Source organism: Anas platyrhynchos, chromosome 25, assembly GCF_047663525.1.
Source record: "Anas platyrhynchos isolate ZD024472 breed Pekin duck chromosome 25, IASCAAS_PekinDuck_T2T, whole genome shotgun sequence".
Classification (NCBI taxonomy): Eukaryota; Metazoa; Chordata; class Aves; order Anseriformes; family Anatidae; genus Anas; species Anas platyrhynchos.
Window position 1 is genome coordinate 3,617,373 of NC_092611.1, and position 15,859 is coordinate 3,633,231.

At 51.8% G+C, this 15,859-nt stretch overlaps 1 protein-coding gene across 5 annotated transcripts in view; it reads right to left on the bottom strand.

The window, feature by feature from the left end:
* ETS1 (ETS proto-oncogene 1, transcription factor) overlaps positions 1 to 15,859 on the bottom strand; it is a 77,325-nt gene that overhangs the window by 19,564 nt on the left and 41,902 nt on the right. For all 5 annotated transcript variants that reach the window (XM_005019650.6, XM_072027601.1, XM_027444125.3 and 2 more), the window contains 3 exons: positions 5,103 to 5,222; positions 4,253 to 4,453; positions 694 to 771 (listed from right to left, as the gene is read on the bottom strand). In XM_005019650.6, the coding sequence (XP_005019707.4) occupies positions 694 to 771; positions 4,253 to 4,453; positions 5,103 to 5,222 (399 nt within the window). The remainder of the gene's footprint in view (positions 1 to 693; positions 772 to 4,252; positions 4,454 to 5,102; positions 5,223 to 15,859) is intronic.

The following is a 15,859-nucleotide window of genomic DNA, read 5'->3' on the forward strand; positions in this document are numbered from 1 at the left end:
ATTACATTGAAGTCCTCTCAAGCAAGCTGGTAGTGGGAGAAGCTGAAAAACCATGAAGAGCATACTCTCAGCAAAGAGCTATAGGTAAGAGAAATTTCACTGATGACTGCAATACATGAGTAACTTCAAAGTCACCTTCCAGAACCTGGAATCCCAATTCAAGTGATTTTTTTTTGTTGTTGTTTAGTTGGTTGGGGTTCTTTTGCTGGTTCATGAAATACGTTACAAATCTCAAATACTTTTCTCTTAAAGAACATCTCCAAATCAATGGCAATGGGCAGTGCAGGAGTTTGGACTGACGACTCAACTCTTTCTTTGCCATGTTTGTACCTAGAAATCCAGAATTAATCCTTCTTGCCCCATTCCTCCCCTAACCCCACACCTTTCTTGTTAATTTTTTTAAAATTCTCCACGTTCTGGAGGACCTGGCTTTCCAGGTCTGCTGAAATACGCTGTCAAACTAACAGTGCTTGCAAAGCCACATTACAGCATATCAAGGCAGCTACCAATAAATAAAGATGGCTTCTACATAAGTCAACCCAAAACAGCAAGGAAGACTGAGTTACACACTTTGCACACTCTGCCATGAAGGGGAAGTAACTGCACGGTGCAGTCCTCATGTGATGCAAACAAACCTCTAATAGGGGGCACTTTTACACCTGGAAGCACCACAATGATAACGGTGAGACTTACTAATGAAGTAGTCTGAAGTATAGCGGGATTCTGGATATGCTGCATTCACTCCGTTTGCGGGATACGGTTTTATCTCTTCTGCAAAGAAGAAAAGGAAGCAAATGTCACATGTCCACGGCCATACCGTGCCTTGCAAAACTTGCTGTAATGCAGAGGTCGAAACTTCCTAAAATGCCCCTGCCAGGGTTAAACTGGGACGTTCAAAGAACAGAAGTGCACAGTTAGGTGCTGAAATCCCACTGAAACATGTACTCGATGCATTTGGGCTCCTTCAGGAATTCTTGCTGCAGGCATGCACAAATTTAAACAAAACAGCAGAAACAACAACCTTCTCAATCAGTGGCTCCAGGTGGTTCTGAAAAGCTAGTTAAAAATTAAAGAAAGCACGGAAATTATTTATTGTTTTTTGTTTTCTTTTAAGGCTTGTTTATTGCAGTTACATGTATGAGCTCATGAAAAAAAAAAAAAAAAAAAAAAAAAACAGCATACAAGGACACCTGCTTTCCTGAAAAAGCCCCTATTTTAGACCAGCAGTAGGTGTGAGCAACTGAGCGGGTTAACGCATACCAAACCAGCTCCTACAACCCTAAATTAATGCTAATTCCCAGCCTACATGGCACCTTTACCTTACACCTGATGAAAGCGGAGGATCCCATGCTCAGAGCAGTTTTGCCACCCTGCCCATTAACCAGCTCCTGATGCACACTCCATAGGGAATACACAGGCAGCACCGCAAATTTTAACCTTTCTATAGGCGTGATTCACCGAGAATGAGCAAATATCACATCAAAGCACATATTCTCTGCTTTCCACTGCTTTTTCCAAGAACTTTGGTACTCCTGGGCTTGGCGCTGAATTTGCTTTCCCATGTAAAAGCCACACTGTTCCTCCCCTGACCAGTTTTTCCATTAACACCTTACTCATTCCAGCACGGCATGCGGGCAGAGATACCAGCATGGGAGATTTTATTTTCTTTGCAGAGGGTAACAAAAATAAAATAAAAAATAAATAAAAAACCACAGACAACTCTGGGTTATGTTTATTTCTGCTGAAGCTAAAGAGAAGTGAACCGAAGATAACGCACGTTTGCTTGCAAGGAGCCTAATTTTGGCCCTCTCCTGGGGATTGCAGGGTGGAAAATATTCTCTAACAAAAGGAGGTTTTGTGCAAACAGAGAGACCTAATGAGAAATTCTCTTTTCCTCTCCCCACGGAGTCTGCCAAGGGGCAGGGTGGGTGACCACAGAGAAAGAGAGCAACCTTCAGCTATGCTTACAGTCAAGTGGAGGGCACTGCTGACTGCTGGTAACTGAGGAGCTTATTTTAGGAAGAAATTTGGAAAAATAGGCCTGAAAATACCCAAATCCATGCAGGGAAAAGTCGCCCATCTGCTGCCGTTTTTAAACCCTGAGCCGGCTGTGGTACATGAGTCACTCTCTCGGAAAGAGCTCACAAGGGAGGCATGTTAGCAGGAGGGACAACAAGGTCACAGCCTGTCCCAGCATGACCCCACTCCAGCAGGCACACCACCACAGGTAATGCCAGCCATCGAGGGGTGAAGCACCACTCCCAGCATCAGCACCCCTGAGCAAGGATGGTGGGCAACTGGGGAAGGCAGGAGAGATGGGAACTGGCCAGTTGGCTGCCGTGGGCTCACCAGCACTGGGACGCTATAGGTGAGCCTGGGGAAACGTTGATCTCTTCATGTTTCACATCCCCAGCTGCAAAACGGAGAGGCACATCTTGTCTCACATGGAGAGCGAGGTGGCAGAGGCCATTTTGCAGTCTGTTTGTGGAACACCAGCACAACAGACCTTGTCTGGCATTTGGAGATGTAACACAAGTAAGACAGTCCCATGACTTACAGGCAACAGGAATTAGTCCTTGGGGTGAAGTTGGTTATTTCCTGGAAGCCCTTCTCAGTTACTCTCCAAATACTTCATAGATATTGCCCCTCTGGGAAATGTGTTAAGAACCCACCATAGAAGCTAAGGCTCAGATAACTTACGCAAGAAGTGACAAAGTCACCAGTAAAACAGAACATTGAACGGAGGTTTCTCGGTTCCCAGGGCTACACCAACAGTGTTGAGACAAACAAATCATCTTACTCTTTTTCATCCTTCTGGAGGAAAAGCTGCAATAGGTAGAAAGATTTCCAGCATCTTTGTAAAAGCCCTTATCTACCTCACACCTTTTGCATCCTCATAACTGCAGCATCTGAGCACCCGCATGTGTCAGTGCGATCAGGAAACGTGATCCCTACTTTACAGTTAGCAAATCTGCATCACCAAGTTCATCTGCGTGCCTTGGGGGATCTGCAGGAAGAGCAGGGCTGGGAGCAAACCCAGCCCCGATGCCTCAGTTGGTACCTGCAGCACATCGCGCTGCTGTGGGTTACAGCACAGACAAATGGAGGAGGGTTGCAGGAAGGCAGAGCTGCATTACAAGCGCTGGCTTACAGCAAGTAGAAATTGGACTGACCACAACGCTTTGCTTTGTTTGGTTATTCTGATTGCTGTTGATATAAGCACTCATTAAAAATCATGCAAAACGAGAAGAACTGAACAGATACGGAGTCAAACAAAGAGCAGAAAAACAGCCTGTCAGACACAGAGCCTGGGAAGAGCCATGTTTACCTTTTGCAAACCACAGGTAGCAGTAAAATTAGTAATCAGCAATTAACATCCATCTGTCAATGGTTTCCTGGAAGGCATAACTTTGTTTCCCCTCCCCTTCCTGTCACCAATACAAGCCCACTGACAAGCACGCAGGGTCAGCACGGCAGCACAAGGGATATTCCAGGAAGGCAATTAGCTCTGCACAGGAACACGCTAGAGAAGGACCCAGATCTGCTGCTGCTGCTCCTGCTCCTGACTTGGTTAAAGGTCTTAAAATCTTCACCTACTCTGTAGGAACCATCCTAGGTGGGAAAAGTGTTGTTTCTGCATCCTTCAGCCACACGCCACCCAAATCAACACCTAGAATCAATGCATATCTCCCCTACCCAACTAAAATAAATAAATTAATGCCCTCAAATGCTTGCAGGTGGCTTCTGCCATTCCTTCCTGTGTGGGACACAGCCACTCAAACTCATTGCCATTACATTCATGAGACATAAAACAAAGAAAAGCCGCTTCCAATTGCAACTGGGAAATTAGGGTGGGATTTCGGTGATATTGTTGTACTTAGTTGCACTGGAGGAAGTAGTAAAACTCACAGCAGGAGCTGAACGATCTGATGAAGAATGCTTTGGAAAATCCCACCGTCGTTTCCAGGCAGGCAGAGCGTCCCTGCCTGCTGTGGATCCTGGCCAAGCGGCTGGCGTAAACACCCTTCCTCTTTCAACGAGTGCCAGGATTTGCACTGCCCATAGCTGGTTGGGATGCCCATTTGAAACCCTACTGGAAAGCTAGGCTTTCAAAGACGCTTTTATTGGGATTGCAGCCCAAGCTGAACACCTCACTGCACAGCCAGATTGTAAACCAAGCTCTTTGGAAAGGCCCAAAGTCAGAGTAGCCAGGACCGCATGAGCTATTCACCTTGGAGACCCCAAGACTCACCTTTCTGCAAGATCTCCAGATGTTCCCAAAGGATATCTCCCACAAAGTCAGGCGCTAGCTCCAGGAAGCACTCCTTGCCCAGGGCGCAGAGGGCAGCACCATTCATGCAAAACTTCTGGAAATCCACTCCCTTCAGGCTGAACTCATTCACTGCCCACATCACCCAGTCCCGCACGTGCGTCTCCGTCCACTGCTGGGGATCTGCACCAAAGGGTTGTAGAAAAGATCCATTAACGAGCAAGCACAAGCCATTTCTCCAGGAAAACAGGACACTAATGGTGCTACAAGTGGATAAGCACCTGCACAGCCTCATCCTGTAGAGACCGAAAATCAATTGGCAAAAGGGCAATATGCGGTGGGGGAACACTACATCTACAGCCAGTTTGGATCAGCCCTATCTGAAGACTTATTTCATGCAAGGAATGAGCTTTGGATTTGTTTGGACTTCTAATAATCCTAATGCTTCTCTGACTCCTTTTTCCACCCACATCTTCCTTGGTTTCCCTGTTATCAGCCTCTTGTAAAGGGTCCCAGCTGCTTTTCCATACAGTGGACATGACTTGTAAATAGAAATCTCAGTCTCAACAAAGTGGCAGGAGCAGTCTCGCAGCAGAGGTTATCTCACTGTTAGCAGGACAGGCACAGTCTGTCAGAGGGCTACAGCTTGCAAGCAGTACTGAAAGGTTTTGCCTCTATGTCTGGATTTTTCCAGCTGATGCTGCCTATAAACCAGGCAATGCTGCATGGAGGGAACCAGTCAAAGGGATGGCAGATGTGGGGCAGGGCATCCTGGCAGGCGGACACGATCTCTGTGTCTGCCACAGCTGCTCATCAGGAAGCCGTGTCTTACCTTTGGGGATTCCCAGCCGCTGCTGCTCTTTTGCAAAGCCGCTGAAGGTGGCTTTCAATGCCTGAGACATCATTTCTTTGCTGCTGGGAGTTAACAAAGGCACATCTGCACATTCCATATCTGAAAAAAGCAGGAGAGAAAAATGTTCATAAGGATTGGGAAAGACAACAGAAGTCCTCTCGTTACACTGTCCTTTGGATTGTTAAAAAATGAGCAATCCGTTCATTTTTTGCTTTTGAAGTTTTTCACACCCTCCAGCACAAAATCTAAGCCCTGAGAGTCCATAAGCAGACTTCTTACACACAGAAGAAAAAAGAATCGTGTGCTTAAAGGGCACGGACGAGCCCTGTCTGGTAAGCTGGGTTACACGGTGCATGTGGTCTCCCTGCAAGCCAACCACAAATGCGCTACTGGAAATTTGACGGTGGTATCAAAGACCAGCACAGACAACAGCTTACCCAGCATCATCACCCAGGTGGCTTCTGAAGCCTGGGAGATAGCTGAGCGGTGCCAGACACCAACGAGGGTAAAGGGTCCCACACCAGAGTGAACAAGACAGCATGGATAAAAACATCCCCCAATTACCGCACCACTTCTGGGCATCCCGGCCCATAGAAAAGCAAAAGGAAAAAAGTAATTTTGAAGAATCAACAGGCAATCCTGGAAGAAGTAAGTTCACAGCAGGATGAGGCATGATGAAGAACCGGCAGCAAACCCATTCAAGGAGGGAGGGAAAACAAAAGAGCTGGAAAATCCCACATTAGCACAGAGTTACATCATGCAAGGCCGTAGCACGGCGGATTCGGAGTGAGTCACCGAGCAGCGCGCAGCCGCCCCCATAGGAGACGCGGGGCCAAGCCAAGAGCCAGGCCTTGGAGTCAGTCCTGATGAGAAGCAAAGGTCTTCCTCTCTTTCTTTCCTTTCTCTAATTTACTTGGAAGGAGGTGGATATTCGTAGCCAAAGAGTTTCACAAACAAAAGCAACTGTTTTTTTTTTCTTAAAAAAAAAAAAACAACTCCTCATTCTGAATAAAAGGTTTGGCTCTTTTTCATATATTTTAGGCATTCCTGAAAACCATCATTTGCGGAGAAGGAAAGCCTCTTACATTCACCATCTCAAACAACTGGACTTTATCAGCCCCATTGTAATCCTTCCGCCTGAGGCTGGTTTAACTCTGTAGCCTACTGGAAATTTTTCAATGAAAACTGTTTTCAGTGGAAAAATGACAATACGCACAAGCTTTTTTGGAGTTTTCATCAACATCTGGACATGAACATCAAAACTCATAGTACTCTCTGGTTTGTGGAAACCCTAGCCACTATCACCCTGCGTCAACTGAAGCTCTGGTTTAGCGACCCCGTACACCCACACAGAGCGGTGGCCCTGATGCGGGGAGAATCGGGGTGCAGCCGCCCAGCAGAGGGGTCCTGCTGTGCTCACAGGCAGCCAAACCTGCAGGTATCACCGAAACTCCACACAGCTGGGTTTTTTCCCCAAATGATGACCTGGGGCTGTGTCAATAAGCGCCTGTGTTTGGCCCCGCAGCCCAGGGCTGACCACACTGCAGTGCCACCCTAAATCTACCCAGCCCTACAGAGCTGCTTCCCTGCCTCCATCTCCGCACCTTCCACCTATTGTCCCCAAGTAAAAGCTTTGCAAAATCAGCTCCCCTGTTTCCAGCTGCCCCTAACCTTACTCATCCCCTCACCTAATGATTCTTTGTTCAGGTAGCGCCAGTGAAATGCCCGACACCGAGCCTCTGGGGGCCTGAATCCTCCCCCCAACCCCACCACATAAATCAAGGATCGCCTGCCATGGTGGAAGTATCAGGACCTTCAAAAGCAAATAATACATTCAAAGGCTATTTGGCAAATTACACTTCATTATTTACTGGATTTGGCTGGAGAGGGCACGGAAAAATGAGCAGGCACCCTCCCTATCTCTGTTCTCCATCTGCTGCTTTGAGATAACACTGGGAGAAAGTGGTTCAGTGCCCCTTTCCCTTCATCCTCATGTTACATTTTAATGCTTTGCTTTCTGTGCTCTGTGGTTACAGGGACCACCCAGGAATCCACTCCCCTCCGCGGCTGGTTAAACGGCAGTTCGCTGCTCCCAGTCGCTATGGGAAGATGAGTCAGAGTTAGGCTACGAAAACGTTCCTAACCCCATTTTACACTGAATCACCCACGAAGACCTGTGCAAAGATGACCTCCTTAGGCACACCACGAAGGCACGGGGGGTGACAAGGCTGTCGGCCGTGCAAAAGTGTTGCTCCTATCTCTGCAACACGAGCACCGACCGCTCATCGCTCCTGCCTTCTCCTGCAGGATCCACGCGCTGGGGTGTGCACAGAGCCAGCGGACTCAATTTTTCAGTAGCGGGGGATAGGGTTTCGGTTTAGTAAGGTGAACGCTGAGCTCTGCACAAACAAAATGTCAAAACAGGGAACACTTAAAAGCGATTCCCAGAGAGAGGTCACCAGAGAAGCAAACGCCCTATTTTCAAATTCAAAAAAAAAGGCCGAGTGCCAAAGGAGGTTTTCTATTTAAACACCAAAACAAACCAAAATGTGCATTTCGAGGCTTCTCCTTCAAAACAAGTTGCGTTGGGAAAATTCAGAATTGAAACATCATCTGCATTTTTTCCTGTTAGACCGCTAGTTGAAATTTCTTCAGAACACAAAACAGCCAAAAAGCCCCAAGCCTGCAAACGCTTGCAGAAGCCTAATTTTAGTCAGCAGTGTCCCACATCTATAGAAGAGCTCACATGTGTAAAATTAAATGGGTTTGTAAAGCTCTGCATACGTGTTTGTGGACAAGTCCTGGCTGCGTGATCGCGGCTGGGGTGGGGGGAGGACGGGGGGGATGGACAGTTTTTATCTCAGTTCTGCCTTCACTGGTTTTGAGATACTGAATTTACCTCGGTGGCATTTTCTTTGCTGATTCCTGTGTGTGCCAAATTACAAAGGGCTTTCTCCTGCTCTGCCCGGTGTGACTTTGCTGGGCGCAGGGACCTGGCAGCAGGATCGAGCCCTGGTGCTGTCCCCCAGCACCCACAGAGGAGCCGCTCGCCTGCAGCCTGGGCTGTGCAAAGGTCAGAGCCAAGCAGAACTTCGGTAACAAAAGCAAGGCCAGGCTTAGCTCCCCTGGTTTCAGCTTTCACTGTCATCTGAAACCCGTTTCCAAGATTTTAATCAAATCTTACACAAATAAAACGTCCCCTTTCGTGTACCTCCCGCTGCCCACCAAGCACACGCACGCACACACGCGTGCATGCACACGGGCTGCTCACGAGGAACGCAGGGGCACAGAGCATCGGCCAGCGCTGAGCACAGCTGCTGCACCCAAGCCTGGCTGGGAAATGTCGAGTTTCAATCCGAAAAGCGAGCACAGCAGCGGGGGCCAGCTTTGCATCCCGGGCTGGGGTTGCTGCCTCGTTTTTACGACGCCCATTAAAGCCTCATCTACACGGCTCGCGCGTGCAGCATGCTGCCTCCATGCCACGTCTCCTGCTGCTGCCGTTGTACCGACAGGGAACTGCATTTGATTTTCCTCCTGGGAGACCAGGCAGGGTATTATGGTTTGAGTTTTAAATACTAACAGGAGTTGCAGGCACTCTGGAAAATTATGTCACATCATCTCCAGCATGTGTAGAGCAGAGATAAGTAATTTGCCTTACACGGTGGGAAAGCAGGGAGGGACATCTATGCAAGTGGCTGCAGCTTTGCAAAGCAAGGAGGGGGCTGGGGGCTCCATTTAAGACCGTGGAAGCTTCTCAAAACCAGATCCCTGCTCTTCCTCCAGCCCCCTGACATCCTTGGGGACCAAACTTCAGAAGGGCAAAAGGATGCTAACAATCCTGCCACGGCCAAGAGCACTGCATCCCTACATGGCTTTTAAGCTAAAGGGGAGCTACCCCAAACCCACCACCCCGCTGTGCTGGCTGTTGGGCAGATGGACGTGGAGCCTGTGAGAAAACCAGACGGCAAATGGACCAAGAGGCCAAGATCACCGAGTTCATCTCCCAGCCAAATTCCTATCCTGCTCTCACCAGGCTCCGCATGTATAAACTATTTCTACACTTCTGATCTTTTTAAAGGGCTACGATTTACAAACTTTAGGGATTTTGACCTTAAAACACAAGCGACTCCGCTGCACGTCAAAACATTAGCATCTGATTGCATAAGCAAAATAAATGGCAGTAAAGAAAAAAAGTGGGAGGATGGGAGCAAAGTCATTTTTCTCCCGAATTTCCACTCGGAGTCAATGCCCCCTTTAAGCTCCCTGCAGCCACTCACTTTGTTTCCCATCAAAAGCCCCAGTGTGGCCTTGTCCGGTCCCTGCAATTTTACACAGTAGCCTGCGTGTAAATGGATGCCCAGCGGGTCAGAGCGGGGGCAGCTGACCCGGCAGCCCCCTCCTGCCCTTGCTCTGATGGATGGACACCCGGGTCAGGAACCCAGCACGCTGCTGTCGCAGGTAAAAGCCCGCTCCCTGCCCAGCCTCCTCTCCTGGGGTGGAGGAAAATCCCACAGCCTGTTGGCATCGCCAGGATTTGGGGCACCTTGAAGGCCTGAAGGAGGCATGGGGTAAGTTTTGGGGAAGGTGTGTGATGGCGTCGAACCAGGTCAAGTCAAGAAAATCAGCTCTCTAGGACCACGCATCCAACAGCTGCTGATTTACTCCTAAATTCCTCATAAGAGCTCAGTCCTCGAGCCCCAGATTGTCTCCTGAGCTGGCCAAGATGCTCCTGTGAGCACCCAGAGCTCTGGGATGCTCCTACAAGCACCATTTGGCTCTGCTGGAGGGCAACCAAAGGCCCCAGGGCAGCGAAGAGGCTGTGTCCCCCAGAAGCCTCACTCACAGCATTGTCCTCCTCAGCTAAAGGCTTCTGCCACCCCTGGGTTGTCCCAGTGCTGCCCACCTCGAGGTGCCCATGGTCCTGGATGCCTGTGATGGAGTGAAATGAGTTTCTCAGAGGCCCAGCAAGGAGAGACGAGGATTTGCTCTCTTACCTTAGCCTGTGAGCACCCAGCTCCAGCCCTCTCCATCTCCAGCTCACCCAAACCCACCACCCCGGGGCTCCTCTACCACAGGCACCAGGAGCAAAACCAGGGGAGAGCGAGTGATGGGGGAGGCTGAAACACGGACAATTCCCAAAGTCTCCCAGCTGGCAGGGTTCAGCAGCTGAGAAACCTTTCTCAGGAAGAGAGGAGGCTGGAGACAGGGGGGCCGGGAGCTGAGACCCTTCCCACGCCCCCCGATGGAGCAGAGGCAGCCGGGGCAGGGCAGCACCATCTCCCATCATCTCCCATCACCTCCCACCACCTCCCATCTCAGGTTTTCCCCCCCAGGGCAAGGTTTGCCTTTCCCAGGTACCCGGCTCAGCAGCAGGGCAGGAGCGCCTTGGCGCATAACCCCAGCTGAGCCCCAGTTATTTAGGCAGGATTAGGCAAAAATTTGTCTGCACTTTTGAACTGTTTTCACAAGCGTAGCCTCTCACTCCCACGCAGGAAGCAGGAGCGGAGCCGGCCTGTTCCAATTAGGGCTCCTTGGACGGAAAGGGCAGTGAAACTCAGGGGGAAGAAAGGGAAAACGGGACAGAAAGCTGGAAAAAAAGGGAATAGAGGGAAAATTGGGGAAGAAGGAGGACTGGGGAGGAAGGACGAGCACAGGGAGATGTTGGGGACAGAGGGCAGGGAGAGGAGAGAGACTTGGTACCCCTTCCTGCAGCACCCTGCCAGAGACCAGCCCTCGTTCTCTCTCCAAGGCATGGCACAAAAGGGACTGCGAGTTGCTATTTTAATTTAAAATAAATACATTTTTTAAAAAAGAAAAGTAAGTTTTTTTTCCCCCTTCAAGCAGTGAAAAATAAATACTCTGAGATGAAAGCTGGGCTTGAAGAGAAAAACAAGAGAGGAAACCGAAAGCCCGCACTGCTTAGCGCTGCAAAAAGAACAACAAAGCCAGCTTTCTTCCGGCATTCAGCAGCTTTCTTATGGAGATGCCGTGTGTCATGGGGGCCAGTTCTCCCACTAAATAAAGGGCCTGGAAACTTGTCTTTCCTAAAGGCAGATGAAAGCATTTCTTCCAAGTTTGCACTTGGAGCATCACAGCGAGTGGGGAATGGGAAAGGTTAAGAGGCGGGTGGGACTGGCTGTCGGGGTGGGATGCTCTGGGATGGGATGCTCTCGTTGTTCAGCCTCAGGCTTTGGGGTAAATTGTGTCACCCTCTGCGACAGGCAGCCGGGCTCACAGGGCTGAGAGCATCTTCTGAGAGGGTACTCGGGGCAGCCGTGTGCCCACTGCAGCACAGTGGGGCAGGAGGGCTCCAGCAGCTGCTGCCACGTCCTGCACTCAGAGAAAAGCTGCCCGGCGCTGGATTTCCAAACCTGCTGGATTTCCACCTCCCTGCCCTGCTCACCAAAGCCCCCAGGAAGCACAAGAACAGCCCCGCCATCCCAGGCTCTGCCCCGCAGGCAGAAGGGCTTGGGGAAGAAGTCCCTCTCACCCACAGGGTGATGGCCCCCCAGACCATCTCACCACCAGGGTGTTTCAGCTCAAAGATCCTCATTCTGAACAGGACTAGCTTTAAAGCAAGGACAGAGAGGAAAATGGGACACGGAGCAACCTAAAAGGGAGGGAGGGGGTGTCGGGGTTTTTCTGGCTCTGGTTTTGTGCAGCTGCCAAGGAAGCAGGCAGCAGCACCGGCTGCTGAAAGGATGCTTCAGCCGCCATCCAAGTGCCATCACGCTCACCAGCAGACCCTGCTTCGCCCTCCAAGCCTGCCTGCTGCCCTTGTTAATGTTTTTTTTCCATTCCCTCAATCACAGCTTTATAATGTGGGTGTTGGACAGAGATCCTGGGAAAGCGGCATCCCCTGCAGTCACAGGGGCTCGCTCCTCCCCGGCTTTCATGGGGGAGAAGCACAAGAGAAACCCCTGGATTGAAGCAAAGCAAAACCACAGGGTTTGAGTCAACGCTCGCTGCAATTATGGGAAAGTTTCCCCCGCCTCAGCAGGCAGGACAGGACCTATGGATCGTCCTCCTGCAGCAACCAGGAGCTGGGCTTCCCTTGGTGCAGGGTGTCGCTCCATCCTCCCTGTCCCGGCTGCTGGAAGGAGCGCAGATGGCTAAGGGCAAGCACTGAGAAGATGCAGCCAACTCTGGGGTTAGCAAACGCGGCCAAGGTTTAACGACACCCGTCAAAACTATGCAAAGCAGTCAGCGAAGGCAAGCAGAAAGATTTTTCCACCGAGATGAAGCAACGGCAGAGGTTAGGCCACGCTACGAGGCAGGCTGGTCGCAGCGGTTTAGCTGCAGCAGCATCGCTGTCAACCCAGCGAGAGCCCCCCACAAACAAACACTCGTGAAGCAGCTTCAAAACAACTCCTCTGGCTTTACGTCTCCGAGCATCGTGATTAAAAACTTGTGCAAGCCTTTCCCGAACACGCTGGCTGGCCTGACCGCAGAGCCCGGGTTTCATTCAACCCGAGCAAAGCCCACGCGTGTGCAGGCTGAACCCGCGGGTCAGCACCTCGCAGGTGGCCACGGCGGGAGGCTGAGAAGAGATGCAGCCAGGAGAGCCAGCAAAAACCCTCTCCGTGTGCCCCAGCCACTCCTGCCCAGGTGTGCGAGCCTCTTCATTTGGTGGTCAGGCCCTTATCACCCTACACACTCCTAATTTTCCTTGCAAACATCGCACGAGCCAGGGCATCCCTCTGATTATGGGATTAGCATCTCACTTGCGGGCTGCTTTGCCTTCAAGCCCCCCATAGCAGGGCCGGGAGGATGCTCCCTGCCTCTCCGCTAAGGCTCTCCTGCGAGACGAGCTTCCCCTGTGCTAATTCACTCTAATCCCCACTAACCGCTTTGCTAAATAGCTCTAATCCTCATGCACAGGCACACACACACTAATGGGAGCGCGGGGTGGGCTCGGCAAAGCCTGAAATGGACACCCAGCCCCGGCTGGAAGGAGGTCAAGTGTGAATAGCGAGCCCAGGTCACGCCTGTGTCAGCCGCCCCGCATCAGCGCCCCGGCTCGGGGAGATGCTCCCCCACAAACCAGCAGCGAAAACCCAGCTTCTCACACCCCGTGTCCCTACAGCAAAGCTCAAATTGCTCAACAGCAATGAGGGGGGGGAGGGAAAAAAAAAAAAAAACAACACTCCCCAAAGCCAGTGATTCTGACTGAGCAAACAACCAGATATGCGTTCGCTGCTTGGATCGGTGCCCGAGGTATTCAAACGGCTCACCCCTGGGCCCAGAAGCCTCTTGAAATTCCCTGCTCGCTGCTGGTTCGGCTGGAAGCCCTGCGAGGTTTAATGGCCCTCGAGGTTTGCACAGCCACAGGAGCATGGCCTGAGCCCATCCCAAGACAAACCCACGTCTGGGCTCTGGCGCTGCAAGGAGGAGACAGTGGTCCAGGTCTGTGCTCAGCACTTCCCACCGTCCCCCAGAGCCTCCTTTCTTCCCAACCAGGTGAAGAACGGGCCTCGTGCTGTTCTCACCTCGGGCCTCAGGCTGGCAATGCCACCTTGGGCACCTCTGATGAAGTGACACGACCGGAGGGTTCATCCCTGGCGCACGAGGCACCCCAGCACCGTGGCACAGATTTGTTGGGGACTACACGAGCACGCACAGGTGCTATGAAGGCACTGCTGTAATTGCACCCGAGCAGTTCAGAACGCACATCTCCGTCCAAACGAGCCCTGCGTCTCTCCTCCAGATACCAATCTCTCTCCTCCGCCTCTCGGACACGCAGACAGGTCAGACGTGCAGTGGGCATTCGGCTCCATCGCCTCCAGCTTCTCGCTCCGCTCTGCCCCGCGGAGGCACCGTGCTGCCAAACCGCACGTGACAGCCTCCCGAAAAGGGAGAGCAGCGATGTCGCAAGGCAGGGCTGAGGTTAATCGGCAGTACGTTGTGTGAGGAAGATGCTGTCAGGATAGGAAGTGTGAAAAGGGAAGGCTGAGATCTCTTGGCAGTGCTGTCCCCTCGCAGCGGGGATATGGGCCAAGGGACTTTCGGTCATGTTTAGGCCTTCCACCACCCCACAAACAGATCCCAACCCCCAAGTCTGCTCCGACACACCTGAACAACGTGTGTGCCAACACGTTTTGTTAGCAGCTACACACAACCTCACAGCCTGAGATGGTTTCGCTGCATATCCATGGTCACGAGCAGTGACTCCGTGCCCAGAATTAAAAATGGAGCGGCCGTTTGTGCCACCCAGCACCAGGACACGACACCCTCACAGTGCAGACGGACTCCAAGGATGTCCCTGCTACTGGGAGTCCACTGCCAGACTGGTCCTGAAAGGGATCGCAAATTCTCCTGGCCTCAGAACGGGATTAGACATGAAAGGAGGGGCTTGGCTGCGTGTCTGCTTTTCCTTCCCCTCCAATCTGTCCCAAGGAATTCCCCAACCTTCACTTGATTTCCAGCCCAAGTCCTGCGTAAACGGATCTCTGTGTCTCAGCATCAGCCCTTGCCCCGGGCTGCGTCGGTGCCACGTCACAGCCGACACGTGGGTCCCACATGGCATGGCACAGGCTGAAGTGCCCTCGGGCCAGGATAAGGTTCGAGCCCCGGAATATCTCCCTCCACATCAAAGCTGCTCTCCTCCACTCGCCAGCTCTCCTCCGCACACCGCAGCGTGTCCGAGCTGAAGGGCAGGACCTGCCGCAGACAGCTCGGTGCTGGTGTCTGCGCAAGCAAAACACAGACAGACCTCGAGGGGAAGGTGCCTACGGATACTCCTACGGCATTCCTCGCGCCCAGGACACGTCCACGTGATGCAGGAAGCACGAAGCCAGCCAGCCAGAAGCGACCAAGCCTCTGGCGAGGAAGGAAGGCTCGGCAGCTCTGGGTCACCTCCCGAGCACGCACGCTGCCCCGGGGCAGCAGGGTACGGGGGCGAAGCTTGCCACATCGCTCTGCAGCTGCAGATTCCTGCCGCCCAGCCCACCCCACCTCCGCAACCTCCCCGGCCAACCCTTTGCTCCGGGGCAGCGCCAGGCAGACGCAGAGCCAAGCCTGTGATAAACCGCTGCCGATTGCTCAACGGGACAGCGCAAGTCGCAGCGGATCACATCCCCGTGGATTGCACAGGGACCGCCGCTGCCTTACCCGGAGAAAGCCCTTCGTCCATTATTAAGCATGTGATAGCATCTTTTTCTCCCCACGTAGCAGGGTTTTGGCTCAGCCCAGGAAGCACGGGCAGCACCCACAGAGGAGGACAAGGAGCCCGGTCACACCGCGACCACCAGGTCCCCGTCCCGCTGCGTCACCTCGACCCTCTCTGCCCAGGGACCTGTCACGGGGCACGAGGACTCCAGGTCTGCCCTCCCGTATCAGGCCGAGCCATCCGGCTATGCAGTTACAAAAGGAGAAGAGGAGAGATTAGAGTATTTAGCTTTGAAATCAAATAATTGCACAGGCTTTGGCAAACAGATTGGGGTTGGGAGGTCAGAGCGTGGCTGGTAAATCTCAGCACTGTTTGCTCTGACTAAATAATATTAGACCAAGGATAATCAATCATTTTAATCTACAAAATTATTTATAACTCTTTAGAACAAATAGTCAACTCTGCTGGCTGCTGCCAAGAGATCGCAGGTAGCGTAACGATCTGGGTACCTCCAACTCCCCTGCTCTGTACGTGAATTTACTTCTTTGCATCACTGGATTTACTGCCAGTGAAGGCTTGCATTGGCCAGTACCCTGAGCTCCCCACTCTGGAGGTATCCTCCCTCCCT